Genomic DNA, 27,433 nt, shown 5'->3' on the forward strand with positions numbered 1-27,433 from the left:
CGTTCCCTATGACTAGTGCGCTGCACGCGGCCAGCTGCGGAGGACAGCGGAGCTGCGCTGCGGTGATCTCCCCCGCAACACCTCGCTTCTCTACAGACAAGGTAAAGCATATCCTACCGTACGTTAGACCTAAAATCTGCAGTTAATTTTCCTCTAAAACGTAAAACATGCACGCGGGTTTGTAGAATGAATCCAGAGGAAAAAGCGCGCAGACACGCGCTCTGTTGCTGCGGTGACAAACAGACTGACGGTGATTTTTGCCTGACACCGCGTGTGGTTGTCGCTTTAGCAACGGAGATGCCTCGGTTAAAAATGCGCTGTTAATTCCTGCGCTCTGTAAGCAGCCGCCTTTTTATTCATTTATGATTCTAATGAGAGAACGCGCCTCTCTGTGCAGGTGTTCACCTAAATTAGTAATCAATGGAATAATGTTTATGGCTGACAGCTCTGCCTCAAGCTGAGTTGGCGTACGCGTCGTGACGCAAAACTAAATAATATCCATAATATGTAGTGGAATATTGGTCTGGCATGGTATGCCCGAACTTTATTATTTAGAGAACAGAAATCTGCATTGTGTAAAACCGCAGAAGTCCAAAAATCTATCTGATCTCAAAATTATATTTCCATGCCATTATTAAAGTAAATTCTTTGATAAAAATAATAAAGAAAGCCTTCCCCATCTAAATGGACATCTAAAAGTACCACAAATAAATAAATCGTTATATAATCAGATAACACCAAGCTGATTTCATAAGCACTGCTAGACCATAGAATAAAGTAAACAAAAAAAAAATATATAGTAAACTTTTAATTTGTATTAATTTGTTTATATTAATTTATTTTTTCCAGTTATGGCAAATTTAGATAATTATCTGATTTATTTATTTATTTTTTTATGTCACCTTTTGTACTCCATAAGTGTTGCCCAGTTAAGGTCACACAAACATGAGCAGAGTGTCTCCAGGTGTACCTTCACGTTGGCGTCGAAGTTGACAGGAGGCCATTGCGGTTTGCTTTGAACACAGTTTCTGTAGTCTGCAACCTGACCCCGCTGACTCAGCTCCCATACAAGAAGATAATCCGACACCGAGACAAGCCAAGACAATTTTTCTTAAGAATGCAAACACACATACTTGTCAAAAAAAAAAAAAATATCTGCTTTGCAACCACCAAAGTAATGCAATTATTTCCTGATAGGATGACTTTCTAAAAGTGGGTGTGGCTGATTCTGAGATAATATCAGAAACCGTGAACTTTAGAGAAATCTGCTTTGCTTTTTTAGGCAATAATCCCTTCTTTGTATTAGAAACTCGTAAGACTTGTTTTCAGGATCCGAGGCCGTATGACTGTTTAAAGAGAGACATTTTGTGTCTTTGCAGAGAGATTGGCTGAAGCAGTTTTGGCGATGACACAGTGGAGTCAATGCAGTTCTTCAAGTCATCTCTGGAAAACTAGCAAGAAAAGATAAAGCAATTGGAAAAAAGACAGACGTACAGAAACCTAGATAGACAACTAACAGAAGATGGAGTTTTGCAATACGCTTGGGGATGTACCGAGGTTCGGCGGCCTTTTACCAGTGGGGCACCAGGATTCATAGAATATTCACACAACGCCTCTAAACAGGAAATGGCTTAAACATTCTGAGATGTAGTGAAAAGGGGCCTTTGTCATATGAAGGTTTACAAAAAGCACAGCTCGGTTGAATTGGGAGATCCCTTGTCGAGTTCAGACTCAGTGCATCCTGTCTGCGGATTTTACTTTTAGTGTCAGTGTGGTATTTTCATCTGTCACTGACTGAAAATGGGCTTTTTTCTCTCTTACCAAGCTGCAGTCAAAATAAGGATGATATGAATAATCTAGAACTTTGACAATATGTCAAACGTTAAAGAGAAAACGCCTGTCGGAGGAGGATGTGCCAGAGATGTGATTTCAAAAACTGTAACAGTGTGCTGCAGGCAAAAAGTCCCTTCCTGCCATGTCTTCATCCTCCTCCTCCTGCTTCTCTTCTCACTGGGTGCATCTCATATGGAGTTTATAGAAAGCCACAGTGAATTCAGCTGCGAGCCCATCAGACTGAGAATGTGCCAGGATCTGCCTTACAACACAACATTTATGCCCAATCTCCTGAACCATTATGACCAGCAAACAGCTGCTCTGGCCATGGAGGTAGGTGTTCTTTTTCTCATTCATCTTAAAGGTGATTCATGTGAAAGGCGCTCCTACTGTGAATTACATTTTCTTTATGAAGCAAGCGTAGTTGCAGGGCTTGGAAATGGCGCCTGTAGAGTTTCATCCTAACATATGAACCTGCTGAGGTCTGAAGGATTTTTTTCAAATAGCCTGAAGTGACAGAGCCTGATACAACTCTGATATAAATGCATCTGGAATTATCGCATGCTAAGGAAAATTAGGTTAGGATGTAGAACAGTATGTTCAGACTAAGATACATCTCTCAGGCGACAGGTCTATCCATCAATCAATATCGGTTTGTCCAAAATCTTTTGTAATCATTTCCTTTTTAGGAAAAAATTTAATGTTTGATTTAAAAAAAAAAATGAACACAGTGAAAATAAAACACAGTTTTTTTAAGTCTATGCTCATAACCTAACAAAATAATGACCTTTATTGTCAAAGCATACAGGCATGGTTAGCTCAGAAACCAACATAAGACCTTCTTGCTTTCAGCAAATGTTACCTTAGAGCCTTTAATCTGTGAGCTGCAGGATACACAAAGCTGCAGGCATGAAAATTGAGGATTTAAATGAAGCAGGGAAAGCACAAAGAGCTGTGCTTCATCTTTCTTCCTCATGTTACAGATTCATCTTCTTGCCACATGTAGCTTCTTTCTGTAGATGCAGATGGATGTCTAGGTACTCATCCAGTCATTCATGACCTTTTAGTCTTTTTATATGAGCACTAGCTGACAGACAGAAAGTTCTATCTGATCAGCAGCAGGGGATGAAAAATGGTCTAAATGAGGTGTGTGTGTGTGTGTGTGATTGAAAGCTGATGAGGAATTCCTTTATGTGCAGACATGGTTTGTAGCAGCGAGGGGAAGAAGTGCCGTGTTACACTTTGTGCAATAGAAGACACACGCTATACATGATTATCACGTTACCTCTCTTTCATAGTCCATTGTTACTTGCGGGGGAACGTAAAAGGCTGCAGAGCGAGGTGTCGTTCAGTAACTATGCTGTAATTACTTGTTTTTTGTCTGGATCAAAGTGAATTTTATGCTACAGTGTGTAAAATCTGGGTATTTTCTGCAGCATTAATTTAACCGAAGACCTCTTTTTATTACTCCAGCTTTAACCCAAGCAATCATCATAAATAAACTCACATTTTTAACACTAAAAGATTTATTTTGGTTTTTTGATGAGGCACAAAATAATCTGACCTTCCAAATTTGACCGAAGTTGTGACCTTTACGTGGCGTTGCATTTGAGTTTAAATGTCCAAAAAGAATAACGGATGCATACATTTGAAATAAATCTCCTTCCAGTTGTTCATAGTTGGTATATTAAATGACTCGTTTTGAAAAGCAGGGGAATTTCAACAAAGCATGTATTTGCTGGCTGCATGCTTAATCTTGAGGGATTTTTATTTTTGTTTTTATGCTTAGCAAGCACTTTCCCATGTCAGAATCAGCTGCATGTCACCCAGAGGATTTAAATTCTCTCTCATATCCCAAAAGAAAACCATTTTTTTTCTTTCATGACAAAAACTGGTTTTATTAAGGGCCTGTGGCAAAGTTAATCCTTTATTTGATAATTAAGGAGAAAAATTATGACGGAGTTCATGATGGTCATGGTTGCAACTATAGTGAAGGTCATTAATCAGCACATGAAGGACCGTGCAACTGTTGAGTCATGTCAACTCTCCACTGTCATGTCAAAACACGCTTCCTCAAAGACTCCAGAACCATCTGTTGCTGAACTTGATTTGACCCAGCTGAAGTTTGATCCAGGTAAGACACTCGCAGTCGCTTCAGTCAAATCTGAAGATGGCTGAGAAGCAACATGAGCCGTATTATTTTTCCTACTCTGCTGTGCAGTGTCCAGGCTGTGCTGTCCTGGTGGAAACCCTGGAGGAAATTTAATAAACCCTCAGTAGAAAAAATGGGCTGCATAATGCCAGCCTGTGTGTGTTGTTGTCTAAGGAAATGTGCAGTTTCTACAAAATATAAGAGACCCAAAACCATCTCCATCATCAGTGGAGTTTAACTGTTTTTCTTCTTAGATTTTTTTCAGAACCTTGTTCTGTTTAGATTTCTTTTAATGTATTATTTTGGTTCTGATCACGCTTTAGTTTTGATTATGCCTTAAAATGCTCTTATTTGACACACATAGAAATATCTCTTTCTTACTGATTAATGAAAGCACTCAAATATAATTTTTTTTTTAAATTTGCTTACATAATCAGAATTTAATCTGATTAAGGAGAAAAATCCTAGAATTAGTGGTTGGTTGTATATGTAAATTGTTTCACTATCCCCTTACAAATTCTAAATTCACAACAACCATGCATCACAAACCTTCTCTTTTATAGATAAAATGATTTGTTCTTCATGTTTATTTGAGGTTACCCTACCAGAATGCGGGGTTTTGTGTGCGAATAGAACATATATATGGGACTGTAAAACCAAAGCAATCAATTTACCATTGCGCTTATAGAGACTGTAAAATATGCCTTTAGCTGACAGAGCAACCCACTTAGAGCAGAATTAAATTAAAATTGTAATAAAAATATATAAAAATGTTGCATTTAAGATAAAAAAAAAAATAATATATATATATATATATAATCAATAATGTTCTATCCAGAATTCTTGAAGTGGAAACTTTAGTTTCCCCTGGTTTAATTTTGTAAAATAGTTTTTTTTAAGGAATCCTTTAGCTATCCAAATATTAATCGATTACTTAAAAAAAAATCAACAGATTAATTGATTTGCAATAAAATTGTTAATTGCAGCCCTAGTTTCTGGTAAAGTCTGTCTTGATATTGATGGAATTCAAATCAAATGAAATGAATGAAATTCAAAAGGAAATCTGCTATGAATATGATTCTATATCCTATCCAGTCTAATGCAATCAGTAACATAAACATTATTTAGGCGCACACCCCATGTATGGGGGCCTCAGTATTGAATGCAGCCGTCATGAGTTTGAATCCTGGTCTGCTAACCTTCCCACTCTATAACACCATTAATATCTTCTTACTTTCATGTATAATAAAATAAAGTCCACTAGTGCATACATTCTTGAAATATAAAAATAGATAAGCTGTTCATATTCTGAAACCGTACGTCTGGAGCTAAGGTATTCTAAAGATAACAATGTGGAACAATATTTTGAGTTTTTTTTTTTTTGCATCAACAAATGAAACCAATCAATTGAATCACATCATATTAATATGGATCGTCTCCCTAGTAAAAGTTCTTTGTGGTTTTTCCGTTATATTACCATCAGTTCTGAAGAGTTTTTCAGCAGTGAATTTAAAAAAATAGATGACATGAGGAGAACAAAAAATGGAAAAATACAGAAGCATCATATATCATGATGCTGCACTTATTAAACTGAACAGGCTTGTTTATAAGAAAAGAGTTTATCTTCAAGTGGACATAAAAAAAAAGCCTTTTCTCCCTCTAACAGGACATTGGTGGATAACCTGAAATAATTTTTTGTGAGCAAGGTGGCATAAAAACAAAACGTTCCTCAAAACATCAATTTTTAAGTCAGTTGCAAAAAAAAAAAAACACTAAGAAAATGCATATAAATCTATGCAACTGAAGAAAGGAAGAAAGGCATATATTTTAATGCATTAAAAACCCCAAATACTATTAGTTATGCTAACTATTATTAAAAAAGGAAATATTTTGACTGATTTAATGTTGGAAACTGAATGGAAACTTTATATCTTGTCTTTTTTTTCCTGGTCAAAATCGATCTGTCATCTCTGTAAATTTAAGGCGATATAAGAGTGGTTGCTCTGCTTTAGCGAGTGTCATGGAGATCATTCTTGGCAGCTGTTGTTAATTTTATTGACTTAACCAAACAGATCTTTTCTTCTTTTATGGGTTATTGTGAATTTGCTGAGCCCTTCATTTTTTTCAGTAGAGATTGAACCTTTTCGATTCATACTGTTTTTATAGCATTTGCTGCTAAAGGAAAACAATCTGTAGAAGGCTAAGATTACCAAATTAAGTTGGATCTATTCAATGTAAATGCTACAAGCTCCAGAAATACCACTGTCCCCCTGTTTTTTAATTGCTTATCCAGGGTTAAAACACTTCCTCTGTATGATAGTTTCTAGGCAGGGTTATGGGCCCAGCTGTCATTGCTCACTAGTGCAAACTAGCTGCTAATCTCTCTCTCAGCTCCACAATGATGACATTGATTCCCAGGCCAGCGACCACCCCATCTGCTACAATAGTCAATTAAACCTGAGCAGAGAGGGTGAGGAGAGGCAGAAATAAGGGGGGAGGTGGAGTCTGAGAAGACATTCAGAGAACAGCTAATGGACATCATTTTAAGGGTTTGGTTTGAGTTCCCATTTATATGAAGTTGTAATGTAATAAATATATAATCTTTACTGTCCATCTGCCTCAGCATGTCATGGTTCCCTGAGGATTAGTTGTTGTGACATTACCTAAGGGCTTTGCGTGTGGGAAACACAGATTTAGACTTAGGAGTCAATGACTGTTTAACTCCAACAGATGAACCTGCAACCTTCTGTGTCCACTGATTGTTGGCATTGGTGGTTCATGGGTTATTTTATTTGCAGATTTCTGTCCTCTAAAATAAGCTTTCTGATTTCAGTGCACTTGTTAGTAGCAATGGATGAAAGGTAGAGTGTTATAGCAATGAAGGACAGTTACTACAAATTCAACAAGAGCTGAATCTGGGCTAAAAGATTTAGTAGCATCAAGAGAACTTGAATTCTTCCATTTCTGGATCTACGACACCTTTTTAAAAAAAATAAGTCACTGCAACATTTAGTTTCCCTTTGGATTAATAAGGTATTTTTGAATTGAAGTACTCTGGATTCTTACTGCTGTATTTATAACTAATGTGACTTTCTTATTAATTAAACAGTAATGTTGCAACAATAACATTTTTTATGGAGGAGTTGAATGTATGTAGGCCCATATTATTCATTAAAGTTACCAAGCATTTCAGCTAACAAATAACCTTCACTCCATGTGAATTTGTATATATTACATTTTTGTAGTAGAAATTTTTAGGTTTATTATTCATTAATAAAAAAAAAAAAAATGCTAAAATGTATTTTAGCAAAAAAAATATCTGTGCGAGTCATTGTTATTCTTTTTCTAATAATTAATGTAATTTTCAGATTACCGTTTTTTCAATAAACAACTAGTACACCTACTGGGGCTCTCCAATAAGACTTGTAGTAAAGCTAAGTCAGACTGATGTCCTGTTGGAGGATGATCCCTGCTAACCTTTAAAAATAAACAAGTTTTTTGTCAAAACTAACCTGGTTTTGGAGATGATGCAAAGCACCTTGGGAAATGTTCAGACAGACAACCATTTAGAGCACAACAAATAGTTCTTAGCAGACACAAGGGGTTTAATAAAAAAAAAAAAAAAGTGACATTTTTAGGGCTTTATTCTTCTTTTTTTTTTGAAGGGGAAGTAAACTGTTTAATTTCTGAAAGTAACCAATATATTTGATAAGTCTTATATGGTATATGATCTAATTTTTTGTCTCAAAATGAATAGACATTCAAGACAAGAATTTAAGATTGCATTAAGATGCAATAAGATGTTTCTCTTCTACTTTTCACTTTACAGTGTAGTTTGTAGCTTTGGATTTTTGAAGCTTCATCCACCTTTTGAATCATTTAAAAAGATCCTTACCACTTATGTGCTGAATTTAGTGGCTTGTGTTTCCTCTGGATATTAGTCAGTTACTGATTTTAAAGCTCACTTTACCTTTTGTGATTCTCAGGATGTAATGAAAACTTTACTGTTTAATCACATCTGCATTAACTCTCTTAAAGCCACCAAAATGCAACCACTGTGGTTTTCTTACCTGTGATCATTGAGGTAGAAAGCGTTAATTGGACTAGCAGAATGGCAGCACATAGTAACATACACAGTCTCTTGATTATCATGCATCCTGCAAAATGAGATTTCTGGGCAAATCATCCACACTCTTATTATAAAATGTAAGACAACTGGTATGATTCAGTGATCAAAAAGTTCTTGCATACTATTATTTTTTCTGTGCTATTTGCAAGTTTTTTCCTGATGTGGCAGTAGTATTAAAACACGAATTGCCGTGAAATCTATTAAACTCCCTAAACATTAACTTTGCAACTTTAGTTAGTTGTAGTAGTTAGTAGTTAGAAAAGGATACCTAGGATCACTGAGGGGAGTCATTTTGACCACTCTGAAACACACACAGTGCAAACCGTGAAGCTGCCTTGCTACATTTGGATGGTAGGACATCCAGGTTGCACAACTGACAAGTAGGTTAACTAGCAACTTAACTAAAATAAAAAGTCTGGTGAGCTGGTGTTGGTTTAGACAAAGCTGCAGGTACCTCTATAATTTAAGCCTTTTTATGACCCAATGTAAAGTCAACTCTAACCTGTGGAGTTTATTGCACATCCAACAAGCGAGTGGACAGTGGACAATAAAAGACAAAAGAACAGGATAAATGGACTATACAGATCATGGTAGCCAGGCATTTTTAGTTTTTCACCCTGTTGGTTTATGCAACCCAACTTTGGAGAGATGTACTGCTAATAGTTTTCTTGGAGTGTTTCTGCATTTATAAGAATTGTTTATTAACCAACCTGTACCTTTCTGTAAAAGTCACAACTCTGACACTGAAGCTTCAGGTCTGGCATGATTGGCTTTTTATTGTTGAAATAAAAAAGACATTAAAAAATGTTGGTTGAATATCCAGTAATTGCTGATATTTGCATCTGTACAAAACTACAAACTAAAATGTTGAGCCTTAGCCTTTTTCTAAACATCCTTTTGATAATTGTTTTGGCACCTGTTATATGGACTCTAATTCACTGTGGCAGAATTACAATAATTGGTTTCTTAGTGATTAAAACACAGTTTTCTTAGGTTTAAAAAAATAGTTTCAGAGCCAAAAGGAATGGTAATCTGTTAGGTTTACAAAAGAGGCAAAAAAGTTGATAAAAAGGAATCAGGGGGTCCAGAAAGGGAATGCCAGGAGCTGAACAGAGGGAAATACTGATGGAGTGACAGGTTGGGTAAAGTCTTAGACTCTACTGTCTTTGCTGTTGAAGTCTGTCTCATCATGAGGTCTTTCAAAAGACTGGTTTGTTCATGAAAGGCCGCCCTGAGCTTTCCAGGTCCTTTAAAAACGAGAACATGTGTGTGCATGCCAAACCTGGAGAGTTTTGGCTATTTTGTTCTTTGTGTATGTGAATATGGAAGAGTGTGTGGATGGATTGCACAGTTACGTCTCTGTGTGTATGTGGTTGTGCTCGCAGACATGGCAATGCTGCTTTTTACTCGAATCTGAAGAGGCTCATTACCCTATTCACTCCTCAGACAGACAAATACTCATTCAGTTTAAAAGTTCCTGTTTATTTCAGCTGAGCTCTTTATTATCCTGCTTATGCTGATGGTCTATTAAAGCTGTCAGCCCAAATGAAGCAATCATTTATTTATGAACAGAACAAAGGTGCTGGCTGGTGCTGCTTTTTGGCAGACTGCTCCCATCTACATTGCAGCCACCGCCTCTCATCCAGCCTCACAATGCCTGGGAGAGATATGAAGAGTGCTTTTCTATTGGCCAACTACAACTACAGCTCAAGAGGCTAATGTAGTTTTGGAAGTTTCCACGTGAGCAGTTTATTTATACCTTAAACACAATGCAGGTGTGTTGCAGCATCAGTTTATTTCATAGATGCATACCATTCAGTTTGCAAGAACAATGTTGTTTTAAGCAATGCAAACAGGAATATTGTCAATCCCATCATATAGACAGATTTAACCAAATCCATGTTTTAAATTCCAACTATAAGATTTTGTAGTATATTAAGTTTTTTTTTGGTCAGCTGTTAAGTTATCTACCCTGGAAAATCCAATATTAAGCATAGAGTGATGAAAGAAATGCTCCCCCCTTATACTGCAAGTGAACATTTAACTTCATGAAGTAATAGTTTGCAGAGGTATCAGCGAGTGTGCAGGTAGCAACGGTGGAGAGGAAAAATCCCATATAAAAGGAAGAAACCTATAGCAGAACCAGGTCCGAACACACAAATAACCAGGAAAAAATTATTTTATGATGCATAGTTTATTTAAGCTAACTATGCAAAAAGCACCTACTGTATTGCTAAGACACTCTGGTGTCAGGCTTTCTTCTGAAATGTGTGCTAAGACACTAAATCCTTTCTCTAATGACAATATAGAGTTGGAGCTTCTGTTCTTTTTTTTTTTTTTTTTACTTTTTATTTTCAAGAATTTTCACAACAAAAGAACATTCCCTGAGCCAAGAGCAATGAAATCAATAACAAAAATACTGATGCCACATATACAATATTTCAACATAAATGCAGCACAATAAACCAGATCACCTGAAACTTTGAATACCCTAAAAGAGAAAACTGCACATACACACTACCATATGTATATAAATATATGGAGCTTCTGTCCTAAATGAGTTGTTTGGCATCTTTGGAGAAAATTGGTCTTATTTAATCTTTTTTTGATTAGAAAAATATTTGCATTAAATAAAAGTATTATTCAATTATGCGCGTTTTTCCCCAGCTTTAATTTTCTTCCCAATCTCAGTTGTATTCCCCACCCTTCCAAAAATGTGTTTTTTCTACCTGTAAATATGCATTTTATATGGGTATCCACGGGAACCCGACCCAGTGCTGGACTCTGCCACAGGGATCTAAAAAACTGTGTGTTCCAGCCAGAAGTGGGCTCTATTGCATACCATCCACAACCAACAACCAACTTTTGATATTAGATCCAGCCCCTATATTTAGCCCCACTGGTTATATTGGTGCTTCAGAAATCCCAATCTGCAAGCCTTATTTTTCCATCTAAAAAAAAAAGATTTTGATTTGGGGTCATTGCCCTGTTGAAACAGCCTGCTCTAAACAATGTTTCAGCCAACTGATCTACAGGGTTACCATGTGAGAGCCCATTGAAACATCCCGTGTCGGGTTCGGTCACTCGGTCCCCTGCTGGCTCCCTTCCCCTGTCCGTCGGGGTCCCCGGACCAGCCCTGGAGCTGTCGGCTCAGTTAAAGTGCCCGGTGTGTTTCGACTACGTGCTGCACTTTAGTCAACCAAAATCCCGGACTATTTTGAAATTTCCCTCTGACATTTTTTTTGGTTAGAAAAGTAGGACATGTCTGGGAAAAAGAGGACATCTGGTCACCCTACCATATCAACAATTTGATGTTTTAGTGAATGACTGCTTGTTGCTATGATGCGTCTTTGCTCGGCAGCTTCGCTCGTTGTAAACCAACCAATCAGTGCACAGCTCATCTAAATATTCATGAGCATACCATAAAAGGAAGAAAACCTGTCGTTTCATTCTAGGGCTTTTAACCAGGCTTGCATTAGGGCTCATAGAACAGCAAATATGCCATTTTAAGCCCAACCAATGATACACACCCTATTCAGAGACCTTAAGGACCAGCACCAAATACCCTATAGAATCATTCTATGACCTCTTTAATACTTTTGAATCATTTTTAAATCATTCCTCAATCTCACAGTTCTAAATAAACTGCATTATTGATAAGCTTTGTGTAATATCCAGAATTATGTCAAAAAAGTTTGATGGCAACAAAAAATATTTATTCAGCATCTTGGAGATAAATATATTGACTGAATATTAGTGGAGTTTCGAGTAGATTAAGCTTCCATATTTGTTAATTTTTAGGGAAAAAAGCTTCCTACCGACATTTAAGCAGCTAAAATGAATGACTCAGCATACCTATGATAAAGTAATGTAAGCTTTTCACTATTACAATATTTGTTTTTGTTTCATTTAATATAATTTATAATATATTTTAATATAATATTATAATAATTTCATTTAAATGTGCTGTCTTTTTAAATTTATACGAGATAAACCCAACAAACATGGGTTACTATTGTCTAATGTTCTTAATCTGAACCCATGACCTGGACTTTAAAGTGTGTAAATGTGTTTGTGGCTGGTTGGAGATATATAAACCTTTGTTCTAATCCCAACTAACACCAGCATGCACACAACAGCCACTGATCCCTTTCTCACGAAAAAGCCACTCAACACAGTGTAGCTCTAACATTTTCAGTTTAACTGCAAATCAGGACCAGAGCTGGCTTTAAAAGCTCAGTTGTCCAAAAGTAGCTCAATTTTTAAAGGCGCTTAGGGATTCAAATGCTGACAGCTTATCAAATCAGCACCAACAGGGAATAGTATTATTTCAGTATGATTTCTAACTAGGTTATTATAGAGGTAGATGAATTGTCTAGTTCTGAGAAGCTCTGAAATAACTGCGAGATGTAACATGCGGCAATGTCTGACATGTCCCTGCTATGAACAGAAACAAAGAAAATGTGGGTTCATTTTATGTTTTTTTCCTGTCATGAAGTTGCTTTTTAACAGTTTATCTCATGCTAAAATCCCCCTTTTGCTCTCTGAATAGTTGGTACATAAAAATATTTTTTTGCACTGAGCAGGAGAGTTGCATCCTTGGAAAACCTTTCCAAGTCCTTTATGTCAGAACTAAACAGGTTAAGCAATATGATGTTGTGGAGCATCTCCTTTAATGCAAGCAACAAGGATTGTCCTCACCAAAGCTTATCTTATCCAGAGTAATTACAGCATACAATCTTTATCAAGCTAGGATCTGGCAGCATCCAATCTTTATCAAGCTAGGATTCTGCAATTAGTGCAACCAATTTCAATGCTTAAATTCCCAGTTTATCTTGTTTCTTTAGAGAAAGTCATCAACAGTGAACTACTCTTTGTTCTGTAGGATATCGCGTGTATCAGGGGTAAGAAGCAAGATTTTGTGTGTGTATCCTCTGTATTAGGCTTATTGTCACTCTTCATCTTTATCGCTGTTATTCAACCTTTTTGTCCTATGCTCATCCTATTCTTCCCACTTTCACAGTTTCTATGTCGTCTCATGTGCAAGACCGTTGTCCGTACCTTTTGAAATTATTCGCCCATTACAGAAGTCCTGCTACAATGCGTGCAAGTGAATGTTTTTGTCTGTTATCCTGAATACTGCTTGGCCATGAGCGAGTCTTCACATCACCTGTTGCCATGGCAGTTAAATAGGCAGAGAAGGATGGAGAGGAATGGAGGAAGGGAGGGAGACCAGCAGGGGTGGGCGGGTGGTAGAGGAAAATTGGATGATGTGTGGCATGTTCTGGAAAAAGCTCAGATAGAAGCAGCTTCATTTACAAGCAAAAGATGTTCCCAAAACCAAGATATTTAGATGCTGGAGTTATATTCACTTATTGTTAGTAGAAGGCATAAAGGTAGGACAGTCTGTAAAGGTTTTCCCAAAATAATTAGCTCAGTTTATTGTCGTCTAGCAATGGCAGGGTGAACGACTCATCAAAGATAGTTTGAAGTCATTTCAGGCTCTATTACAAATTATTACATTAGCCGCCTCTTAGCATGGATAATAGCATCAAGACATCTGACACCTGATTGGGTTAAGATGACGCTCCCTTGACCTTTTCCTCCCATAACTCATTCAATCAGCCATTTTGTCTGTTAACAGTACTTGTTATTATATTTTCTTAGCTAAAAAGTCTGGAGTTTCAGAATGCAGGATTATGTTCAGTTCATCCTTATTCTATACATTAGATGACCCAGTACCAAAACTGCAACAGTGTTTCTTCGTTAATGCATTTGGAAGATGCTTTATAAATGCACTGAAGAAATCAGAAAATATGCCTGCATATAAAAAAAAAATAGGAAAACAGTAAGCTAATAATGAAATATTCGAATGGGAAATTAATAAAAAAATAATTGTTACTCAACATCTAATTGTTTTATAGTTCCTGCTCCTTACAGTATATGGATACTAACATGGTTAACTTGTGTGTTGCACCAAACAGCCCTGAGAAATAAAAACAATTTTAATAAAATGTTACATATGCTTTTGTATAAACAATATTTTTTTTCCAATGTTTTTTTCATTTATTTCTCTTTATTCAAGATGTTAATTGGTTAAAGATAGTATTTGGTTAAAGCATTTAATATTATTATTTTTTATATTTAAGTGGTTTTTATTTATTTAGTTTCTTGGTAAATGCTTATCGTCAGAATCTTGGTCCTTCAAAGTAAACTTTTTTGTTTTTCTTTATCAGTGCAAGCTAAGACTAGATTATTCTTTTTTTATTTATTTTTTTTTTTTTACTTGGAGGAAAATGCACATAAGGCGGAGAAATTACTTTAGGGGTCAACCTGAATCAAAATGATGAGACAGCCAGTTAACTTTTTCAACACAGCTAAAAGGTCTGCATGCATTCTTGAAATGAATTAAATAAGTTAATAAGCTGAAAAAAGTTTTCATGGCTTTATAGTTTCTGCTCAACAAAATGACAGATTAGTAAAGTGAGGGAAGTAAGTGAAAAGATAATAAAGGAAAGGCAGTTAAGGTGGACAAATGCATGTCAGTACATTTGCAAGGAGTAAATGAGAAGCGAGAAAAAAAAGAAGCTGAATACAGGAGAAAGAAGATGGGAGGAGAGGAGGAGGGGAAGTGAGCGTGAAGGGGAATGCCATTAAAGGCTTTGTTCGGTCCTCCTGACTGAACGTTAGACAGACATGGATAAACGAACAAATGTTTGTAAGGGAGTGAGACTGGAAGAGAACGGCGCGCCTTTCTTAACTGTCCTCCCCAAAATTAGAGGGAAAGCATCTGAATATCTGCAGCTCACCACAGGCCAACAAGCAGGCGCATCAACAAAATTGCTCTATTGATAGATTTGCTATGAACGCATTTCAGAATTTGCAACCCAAATTAAGTTAAAAGGTATTCTGTCAGTTTAAAATGGAGAGAAGATTGTATGAATAAATATGATCCAATGGGAAATGTAACTATTATATAACTAGGCTGTAACAACAACACACTTTTAGCACTACAGAGAAGGAATGAGAGCATAGAAACTGGCGCTAATGCATTACAGCTGCATGATGTTAATAGTTTGAGCAGGGAAGCGAGATGGAAGCGAGCAAACAGAGGTATTATTGCTTCTGCTGCAGGAGAGAGGATAAAGGGTTTAGCTCTCGAAGTCAGTGGAGACAGGATGCTGCTGGGATATTATGCAGTAGCTACGAAATGGAAGTGGCTGATATGGTCTGACAGCATTTGGGCTGCAGGCTCTAAAGCTCTGATTTGAGAGTGAGCTGCGACAGAGATGGACTGAGACAAAGGAGTGTATGAAACGTATAAGTCCAGATAGACTCGGGCAAGATTGTCTTTTTTTTTTTTTTTCTCAGCAAAAAAACCCAAAACATTGCTTTTTCTTAACTAACTTTCTATTCATGAATAGATGTAATTATGGATGCTACCAAGTAGAGACGTTGCATCTCTGGCCTTTATGATTTTAAGATTTTGGTGGACATTTTGTAGTATGAGAGCTGTAGTCCTTTGGATTCCTATCTTTTTTTTTTTTTTTTTTTACTTTTTATTTAGTATTTTTTCAATTTTACATTAAAACAAGCGAACAGAGAAGGGCGATAAAAATACAGCAAAGGTATAACCGAGTCCGAGTTTAGTGAATGTAGGGGTCACACAAGTCTAAAAAAAAAAAGGTTGTCGTTCAAGTCTTATTGAGGGTCAGTCCTTTCCGATTTGTGTAATCAAACCACTTCATCCACTGTTCTTTCAGGTATTTGTACTTGATCCTTAGGTGGTAGGTCATTTCCTCCATCGTGAAGATTTCCTCTACTATTGAAATCCATTGCGTTAGGTGTGGAGGGTCAATTTTAAACCATTTTCTGGTAATCGCTTTTTTAGCTGCCACTATCAAGATTTTGAGAAGATAGATGTATTTCCGGTGTATTCCTTCACTCTCCAGCCAGCCTAAATACATTATTCGTGGGTCCTTGGGTATCTTGTATCCTATTATTTCTTCTGTAGCCTTACCAACTTGATCCCCTTAGGTTTGTATTTTTGTACATTGCCAAAATATATGAGAGTGACTGGCATTCATCTGTCCACATTGCCTCCAACATTGTTGTTGAGTATGGAATAAATTATTTTGTAATTGAGGTGTTATGAAGTAGCGTATTAAATTTTTCCATCCAAATTCCCTCCAGCCTCTGGAGCTTGTGGAGGAGTGTTGTGTTTTGCACATTGAAAGCCAGTCACTCCTTGACAGTTTCACTTTTAACTCTGCCTCCAATTTGGACTTTATATATAATGAGTTATTTCCATTTCGTTTTTGTAGGCTTTTATAAAGTTAACCTGTGGATTCCTATCTTACGAAATGTTTTAAATATGCAGTGTTTGTTACAAGGTGGAATAAGAAGAAATCAGTCAAACATTCGGAGAGAATTGATTTGTTGTGGGAAGCAGTTTGTGAGATTTTACACCAGAGCCCAGGTCAGGATAGCTCTAATTAAAATGGGTGGATTGGTGCCAGTTCCAGACCTGTCTGTCCAAGCTTCAACACAAAAGCCTGTCACCTTGATGTGACCACAGCACAAAGCCGGTCACTGTTAAAGGAAGTGTGAGGTTCTCGCACGCCAAGCAGTCCTTCAAATCCATTTGACTCTCTAATCCACCGAGAAAAACTCCAAATCAACCCCAACCCACATCTCGGCTTTTCTTCAGACCCTCCTGCACTGACCAAACTATGAGACCACCTTCTGACACCCATCCCCCACCAACTCACACATGCTTTAAAAAAAAAAAAAAGAAAAAAGAAAAGCCAGACAATATAAATTTCTTAATGCCATTATATGTGTTAGTGTGGCTGCTCCTATTTTTTTCTAAATTGAATCCACAAATCTTTCTTCCAAATAGATGTAATCTTTTTACAGTGGATGTTAACTATCAATGCACACTAGCATAATGTAAATCCTTGCTTACAGAAATGTAAGCAAGGATTTACATTTTAAATTGAAACGGGCTACCTATAAATGAAATAGTCCCTGTTTCTGCTTATAAAAAGCATATATGTCTAATATATGATGAAATTAAACTAGAAGCAACTAGAAGTAAACAAAAATAGGACGTTTTACATGAACAGTGTTTGCTATGCAAATTTTGAGTTGTGTCTTTTGTTTTTTTGACCTGAGAGTAATTGACAAAAAAACAAAGGTGGCTTACATATTTAGGTGTTTTCATTAACCAAACTTGCATTTAAACATCTGAACCATTCATGATAAATTGTTGCAGGCAGATATTGTTTCTATTTTTAGACTGTATTTGGAAGCTAAATAAAAATATTATATTTATTGTCTGCTCATTAGTAGCCCCCAGAAGCGTCTATGTTGCTATTCATAGATAAATGCCCTTTTGCCTGCAGAGGGTCCAGATTCCTGCTTATCTTCCACAATTTAGAGTTTAGATCAGTTGGGAAGCTCTGAGAAACTTTTACTACATAGTGTCTACATCACACACAGGTCGCCTCTCATCACTGCAGCCTTAGGGTTGTCTTCAAACACACAGAAATTCAGGAAAAAACAATTTAGAGATGGATGAAATGAATTTATTAAAATTTATGTAATAAATACATTTTAATCCATTTATTACATAACTCGAATCAGTTGGATGCAAATTTCCAAGGGTTGGTTAGAATAAGCTTATACTTTATTTTTTCCCTTATTTAATTTTAGAAAGACATAAAAAAAAGGACTAATTTTTTATTGTGGCATTTAAATATAGATTTTTAACGATTAAAATCATCTAATGTGGCAGCTACAATGTCACAATTTCAATTTTCTCAGTAGGGATTAGGAAATACAAAACTGAATGTAGAAGATAATTTTAAAGAATTAAGAATAAAATCTACTTATGTCCGACTTTTTGATTAAAATTTGAACTAAGCCAAAAATTACAATATTTAAATATAAGATCATTTAAAATTAAGATAAAAAAAAAGACTTCAGAAGTTGTTACAAAAATATAATGATGCTATAGTGTTTAGTTTCTACAAAAAATAATTATGAAGTACAAATGTAACACTGTTCATTTCAATTTTCAGTGCTGGTTGTTTGTAAGACATTTTTTCCTTCAGCACTCATTATCTACCTTTTTCCCTCTCTCCCCCTTAATTATCCCCTCACCCATTCTCACCCTCCTTTCCCATTGTATACATGATTAACAAGTGGAACCTAATTGCAGCAGCCATGATGGTCTACTTGGGAAAGCAAATCTGGCCTATCATCCGTGGGATATTGACAGGACTTGTCAAAAAAAATGGTACAATAAAGAACTAACTTGTAAGAAATTAAGCATAAAAACTGTATGGTGGCCTTCTTGTGTTTTGCATTTTGTAATGTGATTTTATTACATCACAACCAAATAATTAAGCCTTTTTATCGGGGGGTTGGTCAACCTGAAGTTGTAGCAGTCTCGTGCAAAACCTTTCTCATACATTATTTATTGTTAAACACACAGTGTCAGTTTGTGATTCCAACATTATAATAATTGGGATTGCCTGAAGTATAACTGCTTACATTATGCAGCTGTTAATTAGCAGACATAGTCCTTTTTTATTGTTTACATTTTTTTCTTTTTCTTTTTTTTCTTTTCTTTTTCTCCCTCCCCTGTGGAGAGTGGGAGCAAAGTAAAAGGAAGTTAATCCTTCTTTTGAGGCATAGGCAGACCAGTCAGAGGGGCTTTCTCCTCTCTGCTCAACTTTTTTTTAAAGAATGGTGCTTCTTTTTAGTTTTATTCAATTTGATTAGCTTTCTTGAATAAAAAGCCAATTTTTCTTACTTCTAATTGAATCTTTATATAATATCATTTGCTTTGTGTAGTTACCAGGTACAAAGAAAAGCGTAGATTTTAATGGATTTTGATGTCATGACATAGAAACAAACTTCTATAATCTCATTGGTTAAACCCATGAAATCTAAATTTTCTTTAAAGCATTTTTGGACCAGTGTTTCTGCCACATTCGACCAGTGTAGATGTGCTTCTAATAGTGAAAAGCTTTGGAGGTATGGTCTTTGTTTCAAGGAATTTGTGAACTTTTAGACTGTAATGTTAAAAAGTTTCAGCAGCGCATATAGTAAAGTAGATAGAAAGGAAAAGATGGGTGGGGCTGCATTTAGGGACTGTTTCAGTGGAGAATAGAGCCTGGGTTGGATTTGCCTGTGGAGTTCATTGATTAAACAGTTGGGTTGAAGATGGCATAATGTTGGTGTAATCCAAATGTTGCTTTAATCTAATATTAAACACAGACCTTATTCAAATTGTGTTCATTCTCAGAATGTGTCGAAGTCAAATATGTCCCCTTGTATTTTTCTACTGGATAGATATTAAGGAAGGAAAGGGTGAAAATATATTTAATTAGGCAAGTGCAGTACAAAATATATATTTTGCTGTATCAATCAGTGATCAAATCAAAATGGAAAAGATGCTTACTGACATTTTATGTTACAAATTTTCTGTGATTTATAGAAAAATAAGGAAAGTATATGAAGGATATCATTAAATATGACCAGTTTTAGAAATAGTTAAGTGCTCAGAATGACTCCTTGGTGGTTCTTGTGAAGACTAAGGAGAAATAAAAAAGCAGATGGAGAGATCCTTGAAGGGGAATGTATTTTACCATGTTTTCTGTTTTAGTTTATATCTTCTCCTACCCATCCCCCATCATACTCTGCCATGTTTTTTATGTTTGTCAGAGCCTGCTTTTGCCCTTAGGTAAAGCTTGGAGGCTTTTTTCCTTTTTAGCACTTGTCCATCACAACTGACATACTTAATGTCAGGCAATTTACTTGACTTATTCTCCATAGATAGCTGATTGGCAACCTCTTCCCCTCTCGTTCTGTAGCACAGTGAGGCCACTTTGTATCAGTATTCTCTTTGTAGTGAGAGATGGGGGGGCAATTGCCCTGACTGTCAGAATAATTGCATACAGCTAGCGGCACACATGTGATTTCTACTCCAGACACGCAAACCTTCCTGCATCACGCACAATGAAAAACACCTAACTGGGACACACTCTAAATACGGGAAACATGCGCGGAAGACACGAGCAGAACCAGGACATGTGAAACAGTTTTCATGTGTAGTTTGATTATGGTGGCTTTTAAAAAGCCTCTGTACTTTAAAATGATAAATTCACAGGGGAGCTATTTGAAATGGGAGGGAGGTCATTACCTTGTGTGTGTATAGGGAATGGTCTTTGCAGGATTGACCTCTAGTGTCATTTCTGCTTTTTAACTTTCAATTGTCGCTGTTTTGTCACAGATCAGTGATTGAGAGGAGAAGTGGAGCGAGTTATTTAAATCCCAAGTTCTTATGTTTTATAAGAACAAGACAAAAAAAGAGCTCAAATGCTGATGTCGCAGTGTTTAGTTTGGACCTTAGTTAACCATTTTATACTTAGAATTAATTCACAGCAAATGTCAAACCAAAGGAGGGAAACCACCAAATATAAATAAACTGGCCTGGATTATTGAAATGATTTTAAATGCGTTGTAAACTACTTGAATTATTGACAGAAGACGGGGATTCTGTGCACGCCATTACTTGTTTCCATGCAATCCTGAAAACTATGTCACAGCTCATGCATCACTGCATCCATTTACTGGTTTAGCTTCTCTCCCATCTGTGGATATAGAACACAGCAATTGAGGAACGATCAAAATATCCTTACAACCCCTCACTTCACAGTGGTGCCCACATAAAACACACATACAAACCAAGTGATGCGTGAGGATTTGTCTATAAGTGCATACAACTGATTGTGGTCAAAATTTGGTACAAGTGCAGCTCTTTGTTGCATGTTCATTTTACATCTACACTCTTTAGTGATGAGTGGATAGGCACGGGTTGGTGTGAGATTATCACAGAGAAATATATGATATAATCTGAAACATTAGAGCATCAATTATTAATTTATTTATCAAATATTAATTTGCTGCAGTTATATTTCTTATGTTGATAACCTTTTTTTAATCGAGACACACACTTGAGCAAATGCATAAAGACCAAAATTGATTTTCAGCTTTCAAATAAAATTTGTTTTTGTATAAAATCTTTTTTTTTTTTTTTTTTTTTTTTTTTTTTTTTCTGAACAGCTGAGAAGAACACACGTATAACAAGCTGATTCTAGCTGCGCAGCCAGTCTGCAGACATGCTAAGAGTTATGCCATCATAATAAAAGGCTGCTGGATTTAGTTCCATCAGTTTCCAAACTATAACCGCTGATTTTATGACCGGAAATTGAAACCTTCATTTTTTTATATTTAAGCAGACTTTTCAGTGTGATTTTCATCTTATTTATTCTAGGGCCAAGTAATCCAAGAGATAAAAAAAAAATCTAAGAGGTAAAATCTTTTAACTTTAGCATTCAGACATCTGATGTTTCTTTTATTGATACTTTGCCTTGATTTAAAATTAAAATCTCTCAATAGGATTCCAGCAAAATAACTGAATAGTACAGCGCCTGTTTATTTATTTGACTGTTAATAAATCAATATTTTGTAAATATAAAATGATTCATGTCATATAAAGTGGTGGTGTGATGCTCTGCAGTAAAAGTAGAGCTTTTATGCTCAGGTTTCTTCTCAGTCTGTTTCTATGGCTTTTGTAGATCAGACATGAACATGAAATAAAATTTCCAAAGTACACTGTTGTTATAAAGGTGTGTGAGAGAGAGCATTGAAAATGGTCCCTTCTTAACTAAGGATATACCTGTAAAAACGAAAAACTGTAAATGCTTTTGAGATTAGGCTTAAAAATGTGTACTTAGTGGTTTGTTTTATAAAAGTAATTTCCGTTGGCTTATACTAAACCTTTTTTTTTTTGTTCTTTTGTTTCCAAAGCCTTTTCATCCAATGGTAAACTTGGTGTGCAGTGCCGACCTGAGGATGTTCCTGTGTGCCCTGTATGCTCCAGTGTGCACAGAGTATGGCCGGTTGTCCATGCCATGTCGAGCTATCTGCCAGCGGGCCAAGGACGAGTGTCATAAACTCATGGAGATATTCGGAGTAGCTTGGCCAGAGGATATGGAGTGCAGCAGGTAAGAATGTAAAACAGTATTCACTGTTTGAAACTGGTTACATTTCTATAGCTATCTCAGACCTACAGTTCATCTGTGCTTTCTAACTTTGCTCCTGGTGGGCAACCTTTCCTGTGCGGCAAAGATTGCTTTTCAGCCTCTCTATTAGATTATTAGTTGATTTTATTGTTTATGACCACACAGAATCAAAATGGAAAGTACAGGAAGTGAATGAGACATCACTAAGGAGAAAATCACAAATCAACACAAAGCAGATCTTTGTTCCTACTTTTAATAAGGATTGCCTGAAGCTGCATCACTAAATTAATGCTTCTCTCATCTTTCCAGTTTGCACTGAAGTTTCATCTAGATTCTCTTTAAATGTTGGGCCTTATTTAATTTAACCTGTTGAGCAGGAGCTGGGCATGACTGTAAAAGAGGTCAAAGTTAGTGTCACTGGCTGCTTGGTAAACAAAAAGGACAGGGTACTGGTGAAATAAATCAAAGCCTAAATCAACATGTCCCATATAATTTGGTTCGTTTGCTCATGTTTATAAAGACAAGCATTTCTTTCACAGTAACGGAAATGCTTGACGACACTCAAATCTAATTAAGACAAACTGGATCTGTATGACATGGCTGAAAAAAACAACAATATTTATATTTCAAACACTTTTTGTGTAGAACATACATTAATAACTTCTTCGTTATTTTCAGATTTAAGTTGTAAATTTGTCATTCATATGATATTTACAATGTCCTTAATTTTATTCCTGCTCATAGTTGGAGAGTACAGGACAGATCAAGTGAAAGTCTTAGTTTCTATTTCTTAATATCTTGTTTTTTTAAAGCCAACTTTCACTTTGTGTTGATTATAAGGTCCAAGGTTTAAAAAAAAAGTTATTACTGTCTTAATGAGAGGACAGGTGTCTAATTCTCAAGCTCTTAGAATCAGATTTTTGTAGATTATTTTCATATTAACTGATTTCACATTTAGGGAAATAACAATAAATGGAAAATGTAACGTTAGAGATGCTGATGATATTTGAGACTGCTGATAGTGTTGTGATGCTAAAGTTCATACAACTTTACAATGTTTTCTTTACAAATGTGCTCAGGCTTGTATCTCACCGTAATTTTTTTAAAATTATTTCTATGTCCATATTTCAGAAATTTATACAGAAAACAAACAAGTGAGACTTAAGGCAGCTGAGATAACAGTTGCCAAAAGTGATGATGTAACTTTTGAATCTGCAGATTCCAGCATCAATGCAGACAGTGTCAACCTAAAGAGAAAGCAGTGATGGCAACGTTTCTTCTTTCAATTTTAGTTTATAAAGAGAAGGTTTACGAAGTGATTGATCGAGTTTCTAGGAGAAAGGATAAATATCTGAAAGCCTTGGGTGAGAAACTGGCATCCTATTTAATAATTATTAATCTTTGCTGGCATATATTTATGGCAGCTTGTTGAAAAAGAATAATTAGGAGGGAAAAAAAGCTAGCATTTGGAATTCTAACGTTTTTTCTCTGATGCTCACGGACAAGTGTCAGCCCTCTAGTTTATTCAAACAACTGTGTCACCATGAGAACTGGTAGTGTTTTTATAAAGCCATTCAGCAAGTGTGCATATATTATTTTTGATTAAAAAAAAAATCATCTTTGAAAAATTAGATGTTATATAAATTAAATAAATCATACTCTTCTAAAGAATGGGGGAGGATTCAAATTAAAGCTATAAACCATACGAAAAATGACTGAGCAGCAGAACATTTCTCTATTAAGACAATTCATAATGCTGCACATAAAACAAGAAACATTATAGGAAAGCAAAAGTGAAAAAGGAATTGCAGTGGCATAAAGGTACTAAAGTAATAAATATGAATGATTAAAGAGAATAAAAACTAAGTTATGAAATTATAAAATACGAAGTTGGAATAAAAACTAAAAACTATTAATGTTTATATAACAGAAAAAGTTTTAAAATCTCGATTTAAAGCAACTAAGGGTGTCATACTTTTAGTTTTCTGGTGTTGGTTCCAGATTAGTTGAACATTTAAGGGCCAAACTTGATCCACTAACAACAAGTCTGTAATAGGGCTGAGCAATAAATCGATACCGATGTATCACGAAAGACACCCAAACATTATCAATAGAAAATACGTCACCTAACATGTTCAATAGTTCCACTGAACTATTATTAAAAAAAAAACTATATTATGGGGGATGTAGGGGAGAAAATAATTTAGCTTCTCGACCTCTTATGACCAAACTAAGCAGGGTTGGTAGTAGGGCTGACCGGTTTTTGAGGTTAAAGGTCATGTTTAAATAGGGTTATAGTCAGAGATGGCAAAAGTACTCACTTTCCGTACTTGAGTAAAAGTACAGATACTTGTGTTAAAAAATACTCTGGTAAAAGTGGAAGTACTGATTAAACTTCTTTACTCAAGTAAAAGTAACAAAGTACAGGCTTGTAAATTTACTTAAAGTATAAAAGTAAAAGTAGAAACCACTTTTTTCATGCCGTTGCCTACATTTTAAATGGATGTCTGCCAATAGGACTAGATCTCCGTTGTGTTCATTTTCAATCATCTCGTCGTCCATACTACTATGCTAACGCCACCGCCACCAAGCTGCAATGATTTGCCGCGAATGAATACCGCCGAATCTGTCGATTCATCTTGTAGTGGTGCGTCAAATGCAACGTAGATTCCCATCCAATTAGATTGAATTTGGTATTGATGACGTGAAAAATAATAACGGTAACTCCATTGAAATGATTCAAAACTAAAGTAACGAGCCAATTTTTTAAATGTAAGGAGTAGAAAGTACAGATATTTGTGTAAAAATGTAAGGAGTAGAAGTAAAAAAGTCGCCATAAAAATAAGTAGTAAAGTAAAAATATCAGAAAAATCTACTTGAGTACAGTAACGAAGTATTTGTACTTCGTTACTTCCCATCTCCGGTTATAGTTTAAACTCAGGCTTCTACTCCTGTTACTTATATCGAAAAGGTAAACAAAATCCCAATTAATAATAAATTATATTGACTGATATGAAAGTCTTCTATCATGATACATTTGTCAGACATAATTGCACACCCCTATTCAGTAATGTATTTTAGTGCTAAACCTTCAATGATTTATAGACTAACAGAAGTATTTTAAAGTCTATATTTGTGATTAACTTTTAGACTGAAAGGGCTCCTATTTTCCATCTCCCTCAATGGTGTTGTAGAACATTAACAGAAAGTTATGGTGAATTTTTATTCATAGGAAGGGTATGAATCACCTCATCTTATGATGGAAGGAAAGTGAATACCCAGATTTAAACAGGTTAAAGAAAGGCAGTCAGCCTCAGCAGATTGGTGCTTACACTTAGACTGGTTCTCCTGGAGGTTTCTTCCTGTTAAAAGGGAGGTATTTCTCTCCACTGTATCTACATGCATGCTTGGTGTGAGGGATTGCCTTCGAGTCGATGACTCGAAGCAATCAGCTGGTTTTCCTTTGAACACTTTGAACCAGTCTGACTGTATTATCTGGTTGCCTTGAGATTACATGTTTGTGAATTGGCACTATATAAATAAACTGAACTTAATTGAATTGCCTGCATGAAAATTTAAATCTCTGAGATGATTGTGGCAGATCAAGTTTTATGATCTGACAAAGTGTTTGATTATCCAGGTTTCCAGAATGCAATGAGCCTTACCCTCGCGCTGAGGACCTGCTGACAGGCTCAGAACCCACCGATCAGTCATCCATGACGGTCCAAAGAGATTATGGTTTCTGGTGTCCCCGAGAGCTCAAAGTCGACCCCGACCTGGGCTACACCTTCATGGGAAGGAAGGACTGTTCAGCTCCCTGCCCATCCATGTTCTTCAACCAGCAGGAGCTGACCTTCATCCGATACTTCATTGGAGTGGTCTCTATTGTTTGTCTCTCTGCAACGCTCTTCACTTTCCTGACATTTCTCATTGATGTTACAAGGTGTATTTTCTCTACCAAACATTTTACTTAAATCAAAATGAAAGCTGATCTCATATATGCAGATCTAAAGTTGTGAAATATAACCAAAATGATTAAGAAAAATGAATCTCCTTGTCTGTCAACAGGTTCCGATACCCTGAACGGCCAATCATCTTCTACGCTGTGTGTTACGTCATGGTGTCGCTGGTCTTTTTCCTGGGTTTCCTCCTAGAGGACAGAGTAGCGTGCAATGCAGTGAGCCTGGCCCAGTTTAGAGCTTCAACCATCACACAGGGCTCTCACAACAAGGTCAGATTTTAAATGATTAACCATTCAAATATTTTCCTTTTCATCCAATCAGACATCAGCTTCCTTCCACATCATATAAAAACAGAACTTTTTTTTTTCCCCTCTCAGGTATGCACACTTTTCTTCATGATCCTGTACTTCTTCACCATGGCCGGCAGCGTGTGGTGGGTCATACTGACAATCACTTGGTTCCTGGCTGCTGTGCCTAAATGGGGCAGCGAGGCCATTGAGAAGAAAGCCCTCCTCTTCCACGCTGTGGCCTGGGGCCTCCCTGGAGCCCTGACTGTCTCCCTGTTGGCCTTGAATAAGATAGAGGGAGATGGGATCAGCGGAGTGTGTTTCATAGGGCTGTATGACATCGATGCCCTGAGGTGGTTTGTTCTGGCACCGCTCTGCTTCAATGTGGCGGTGAGTGCAGTTAGAAGAGAAATGGTGAAAGGAATGAGTGGGAGTGGATAAATGATGGATGGAGGAAGAGATAAAGTGGTGAATGATATCTTAGAAATGTGGACGTCTAAAAGTACTCTTTCAGAACTAATAGCTCATTTTAACCGTGCAATATCTGTCTGAGTGCCTTCTTCTCTTACTTCATTATTTCCTCAGGTTGGCGTCTCCCTGCTTTTAGTGGGAATTGTTGCTCTGAATCGGGTGCGGATGGAGATTCCATTGGAGAAAGAAAACCAGGCCAAACTAGTCAAGTTCATGATTCGAATGGGTGTGTTCTCTGTTCTCTATCTTGCCCCTTTATTCACAGTGATTGGGTGCTACATCTATGAACACACGTATCGCAGCATTTGGGAAACGACGTGGATGGATGAGAACTGCAGGAGGTATCACATCCCTTGCCCATATAAGGTAAAGAAACAATGTGATTGCTCAACACTGCAATGAGAAACTCATCTTTTTCTAACTTTAGTGTATTTCGTTTTAGTCTCAGGCCCCGTCCACACGAAGTCAAAACGAACACGAAACGCTGATATTTTCCAAAA

At 36.4% G+C, this 27,433-nt stretch overlaps 1 protein-coding gene across 1 annotated transcript in view; it reads left to right on the forward strand.

The window, feature by feature from the left end:
• Positions 1-27,433, forward strand: part of LOC107097819 (frizzled-3-like) — a 35,740-nt gene continuing 8,307 nt past the window's right edge. The window contains exons 1-7 of the mRNA XM_015395123.1: positions 1-101; positions 1,380-2,166; positions 21,999-22,195; positions 25,854-26,156; positions 26,282-26,444; positions 26,553-26,852; positions 27,048-27,299. Of these exons, the coding sequence (XP_015250609.1) occupies positions 1,873-2,166; positions 21,999-22,195; positions 25,854-26,156; positions 26,282-26,444; positions 26,553-26,852; positions 27,048-27,299 (1,509 nt within the window). The 5' untranslated portion in view covers positions 1-101; positions 1,380-1,872. The remainder of the gene's footprint in view (positions 102-1,379; positions 2,167-21,998; positions 22,196-25,853; positions 26,157-26,281; positions 26,445-26,552; positions 26,853-27,047; positions 27,300-27,433) is intronic.

The sequence above is a fragment of the Cyprinodon variegatus genome, unplaced genomic scaffold (genome assembly GCF_000732505.1).
Source record: "Cyprinodon variegatus isolate N-32 unplaced genomic scaffold, C_variegatus-1.0 Scaffold726, whole genome shotgun sequence".
Taxonomy (NCBI): domain Eukaryota; kingdom Metazoa; phylum Chordata; class Actinopteri; order Cyprinodontiformes; family Cyprinodontidae; genus Cyprinodon; species Cyprinodon variegatus.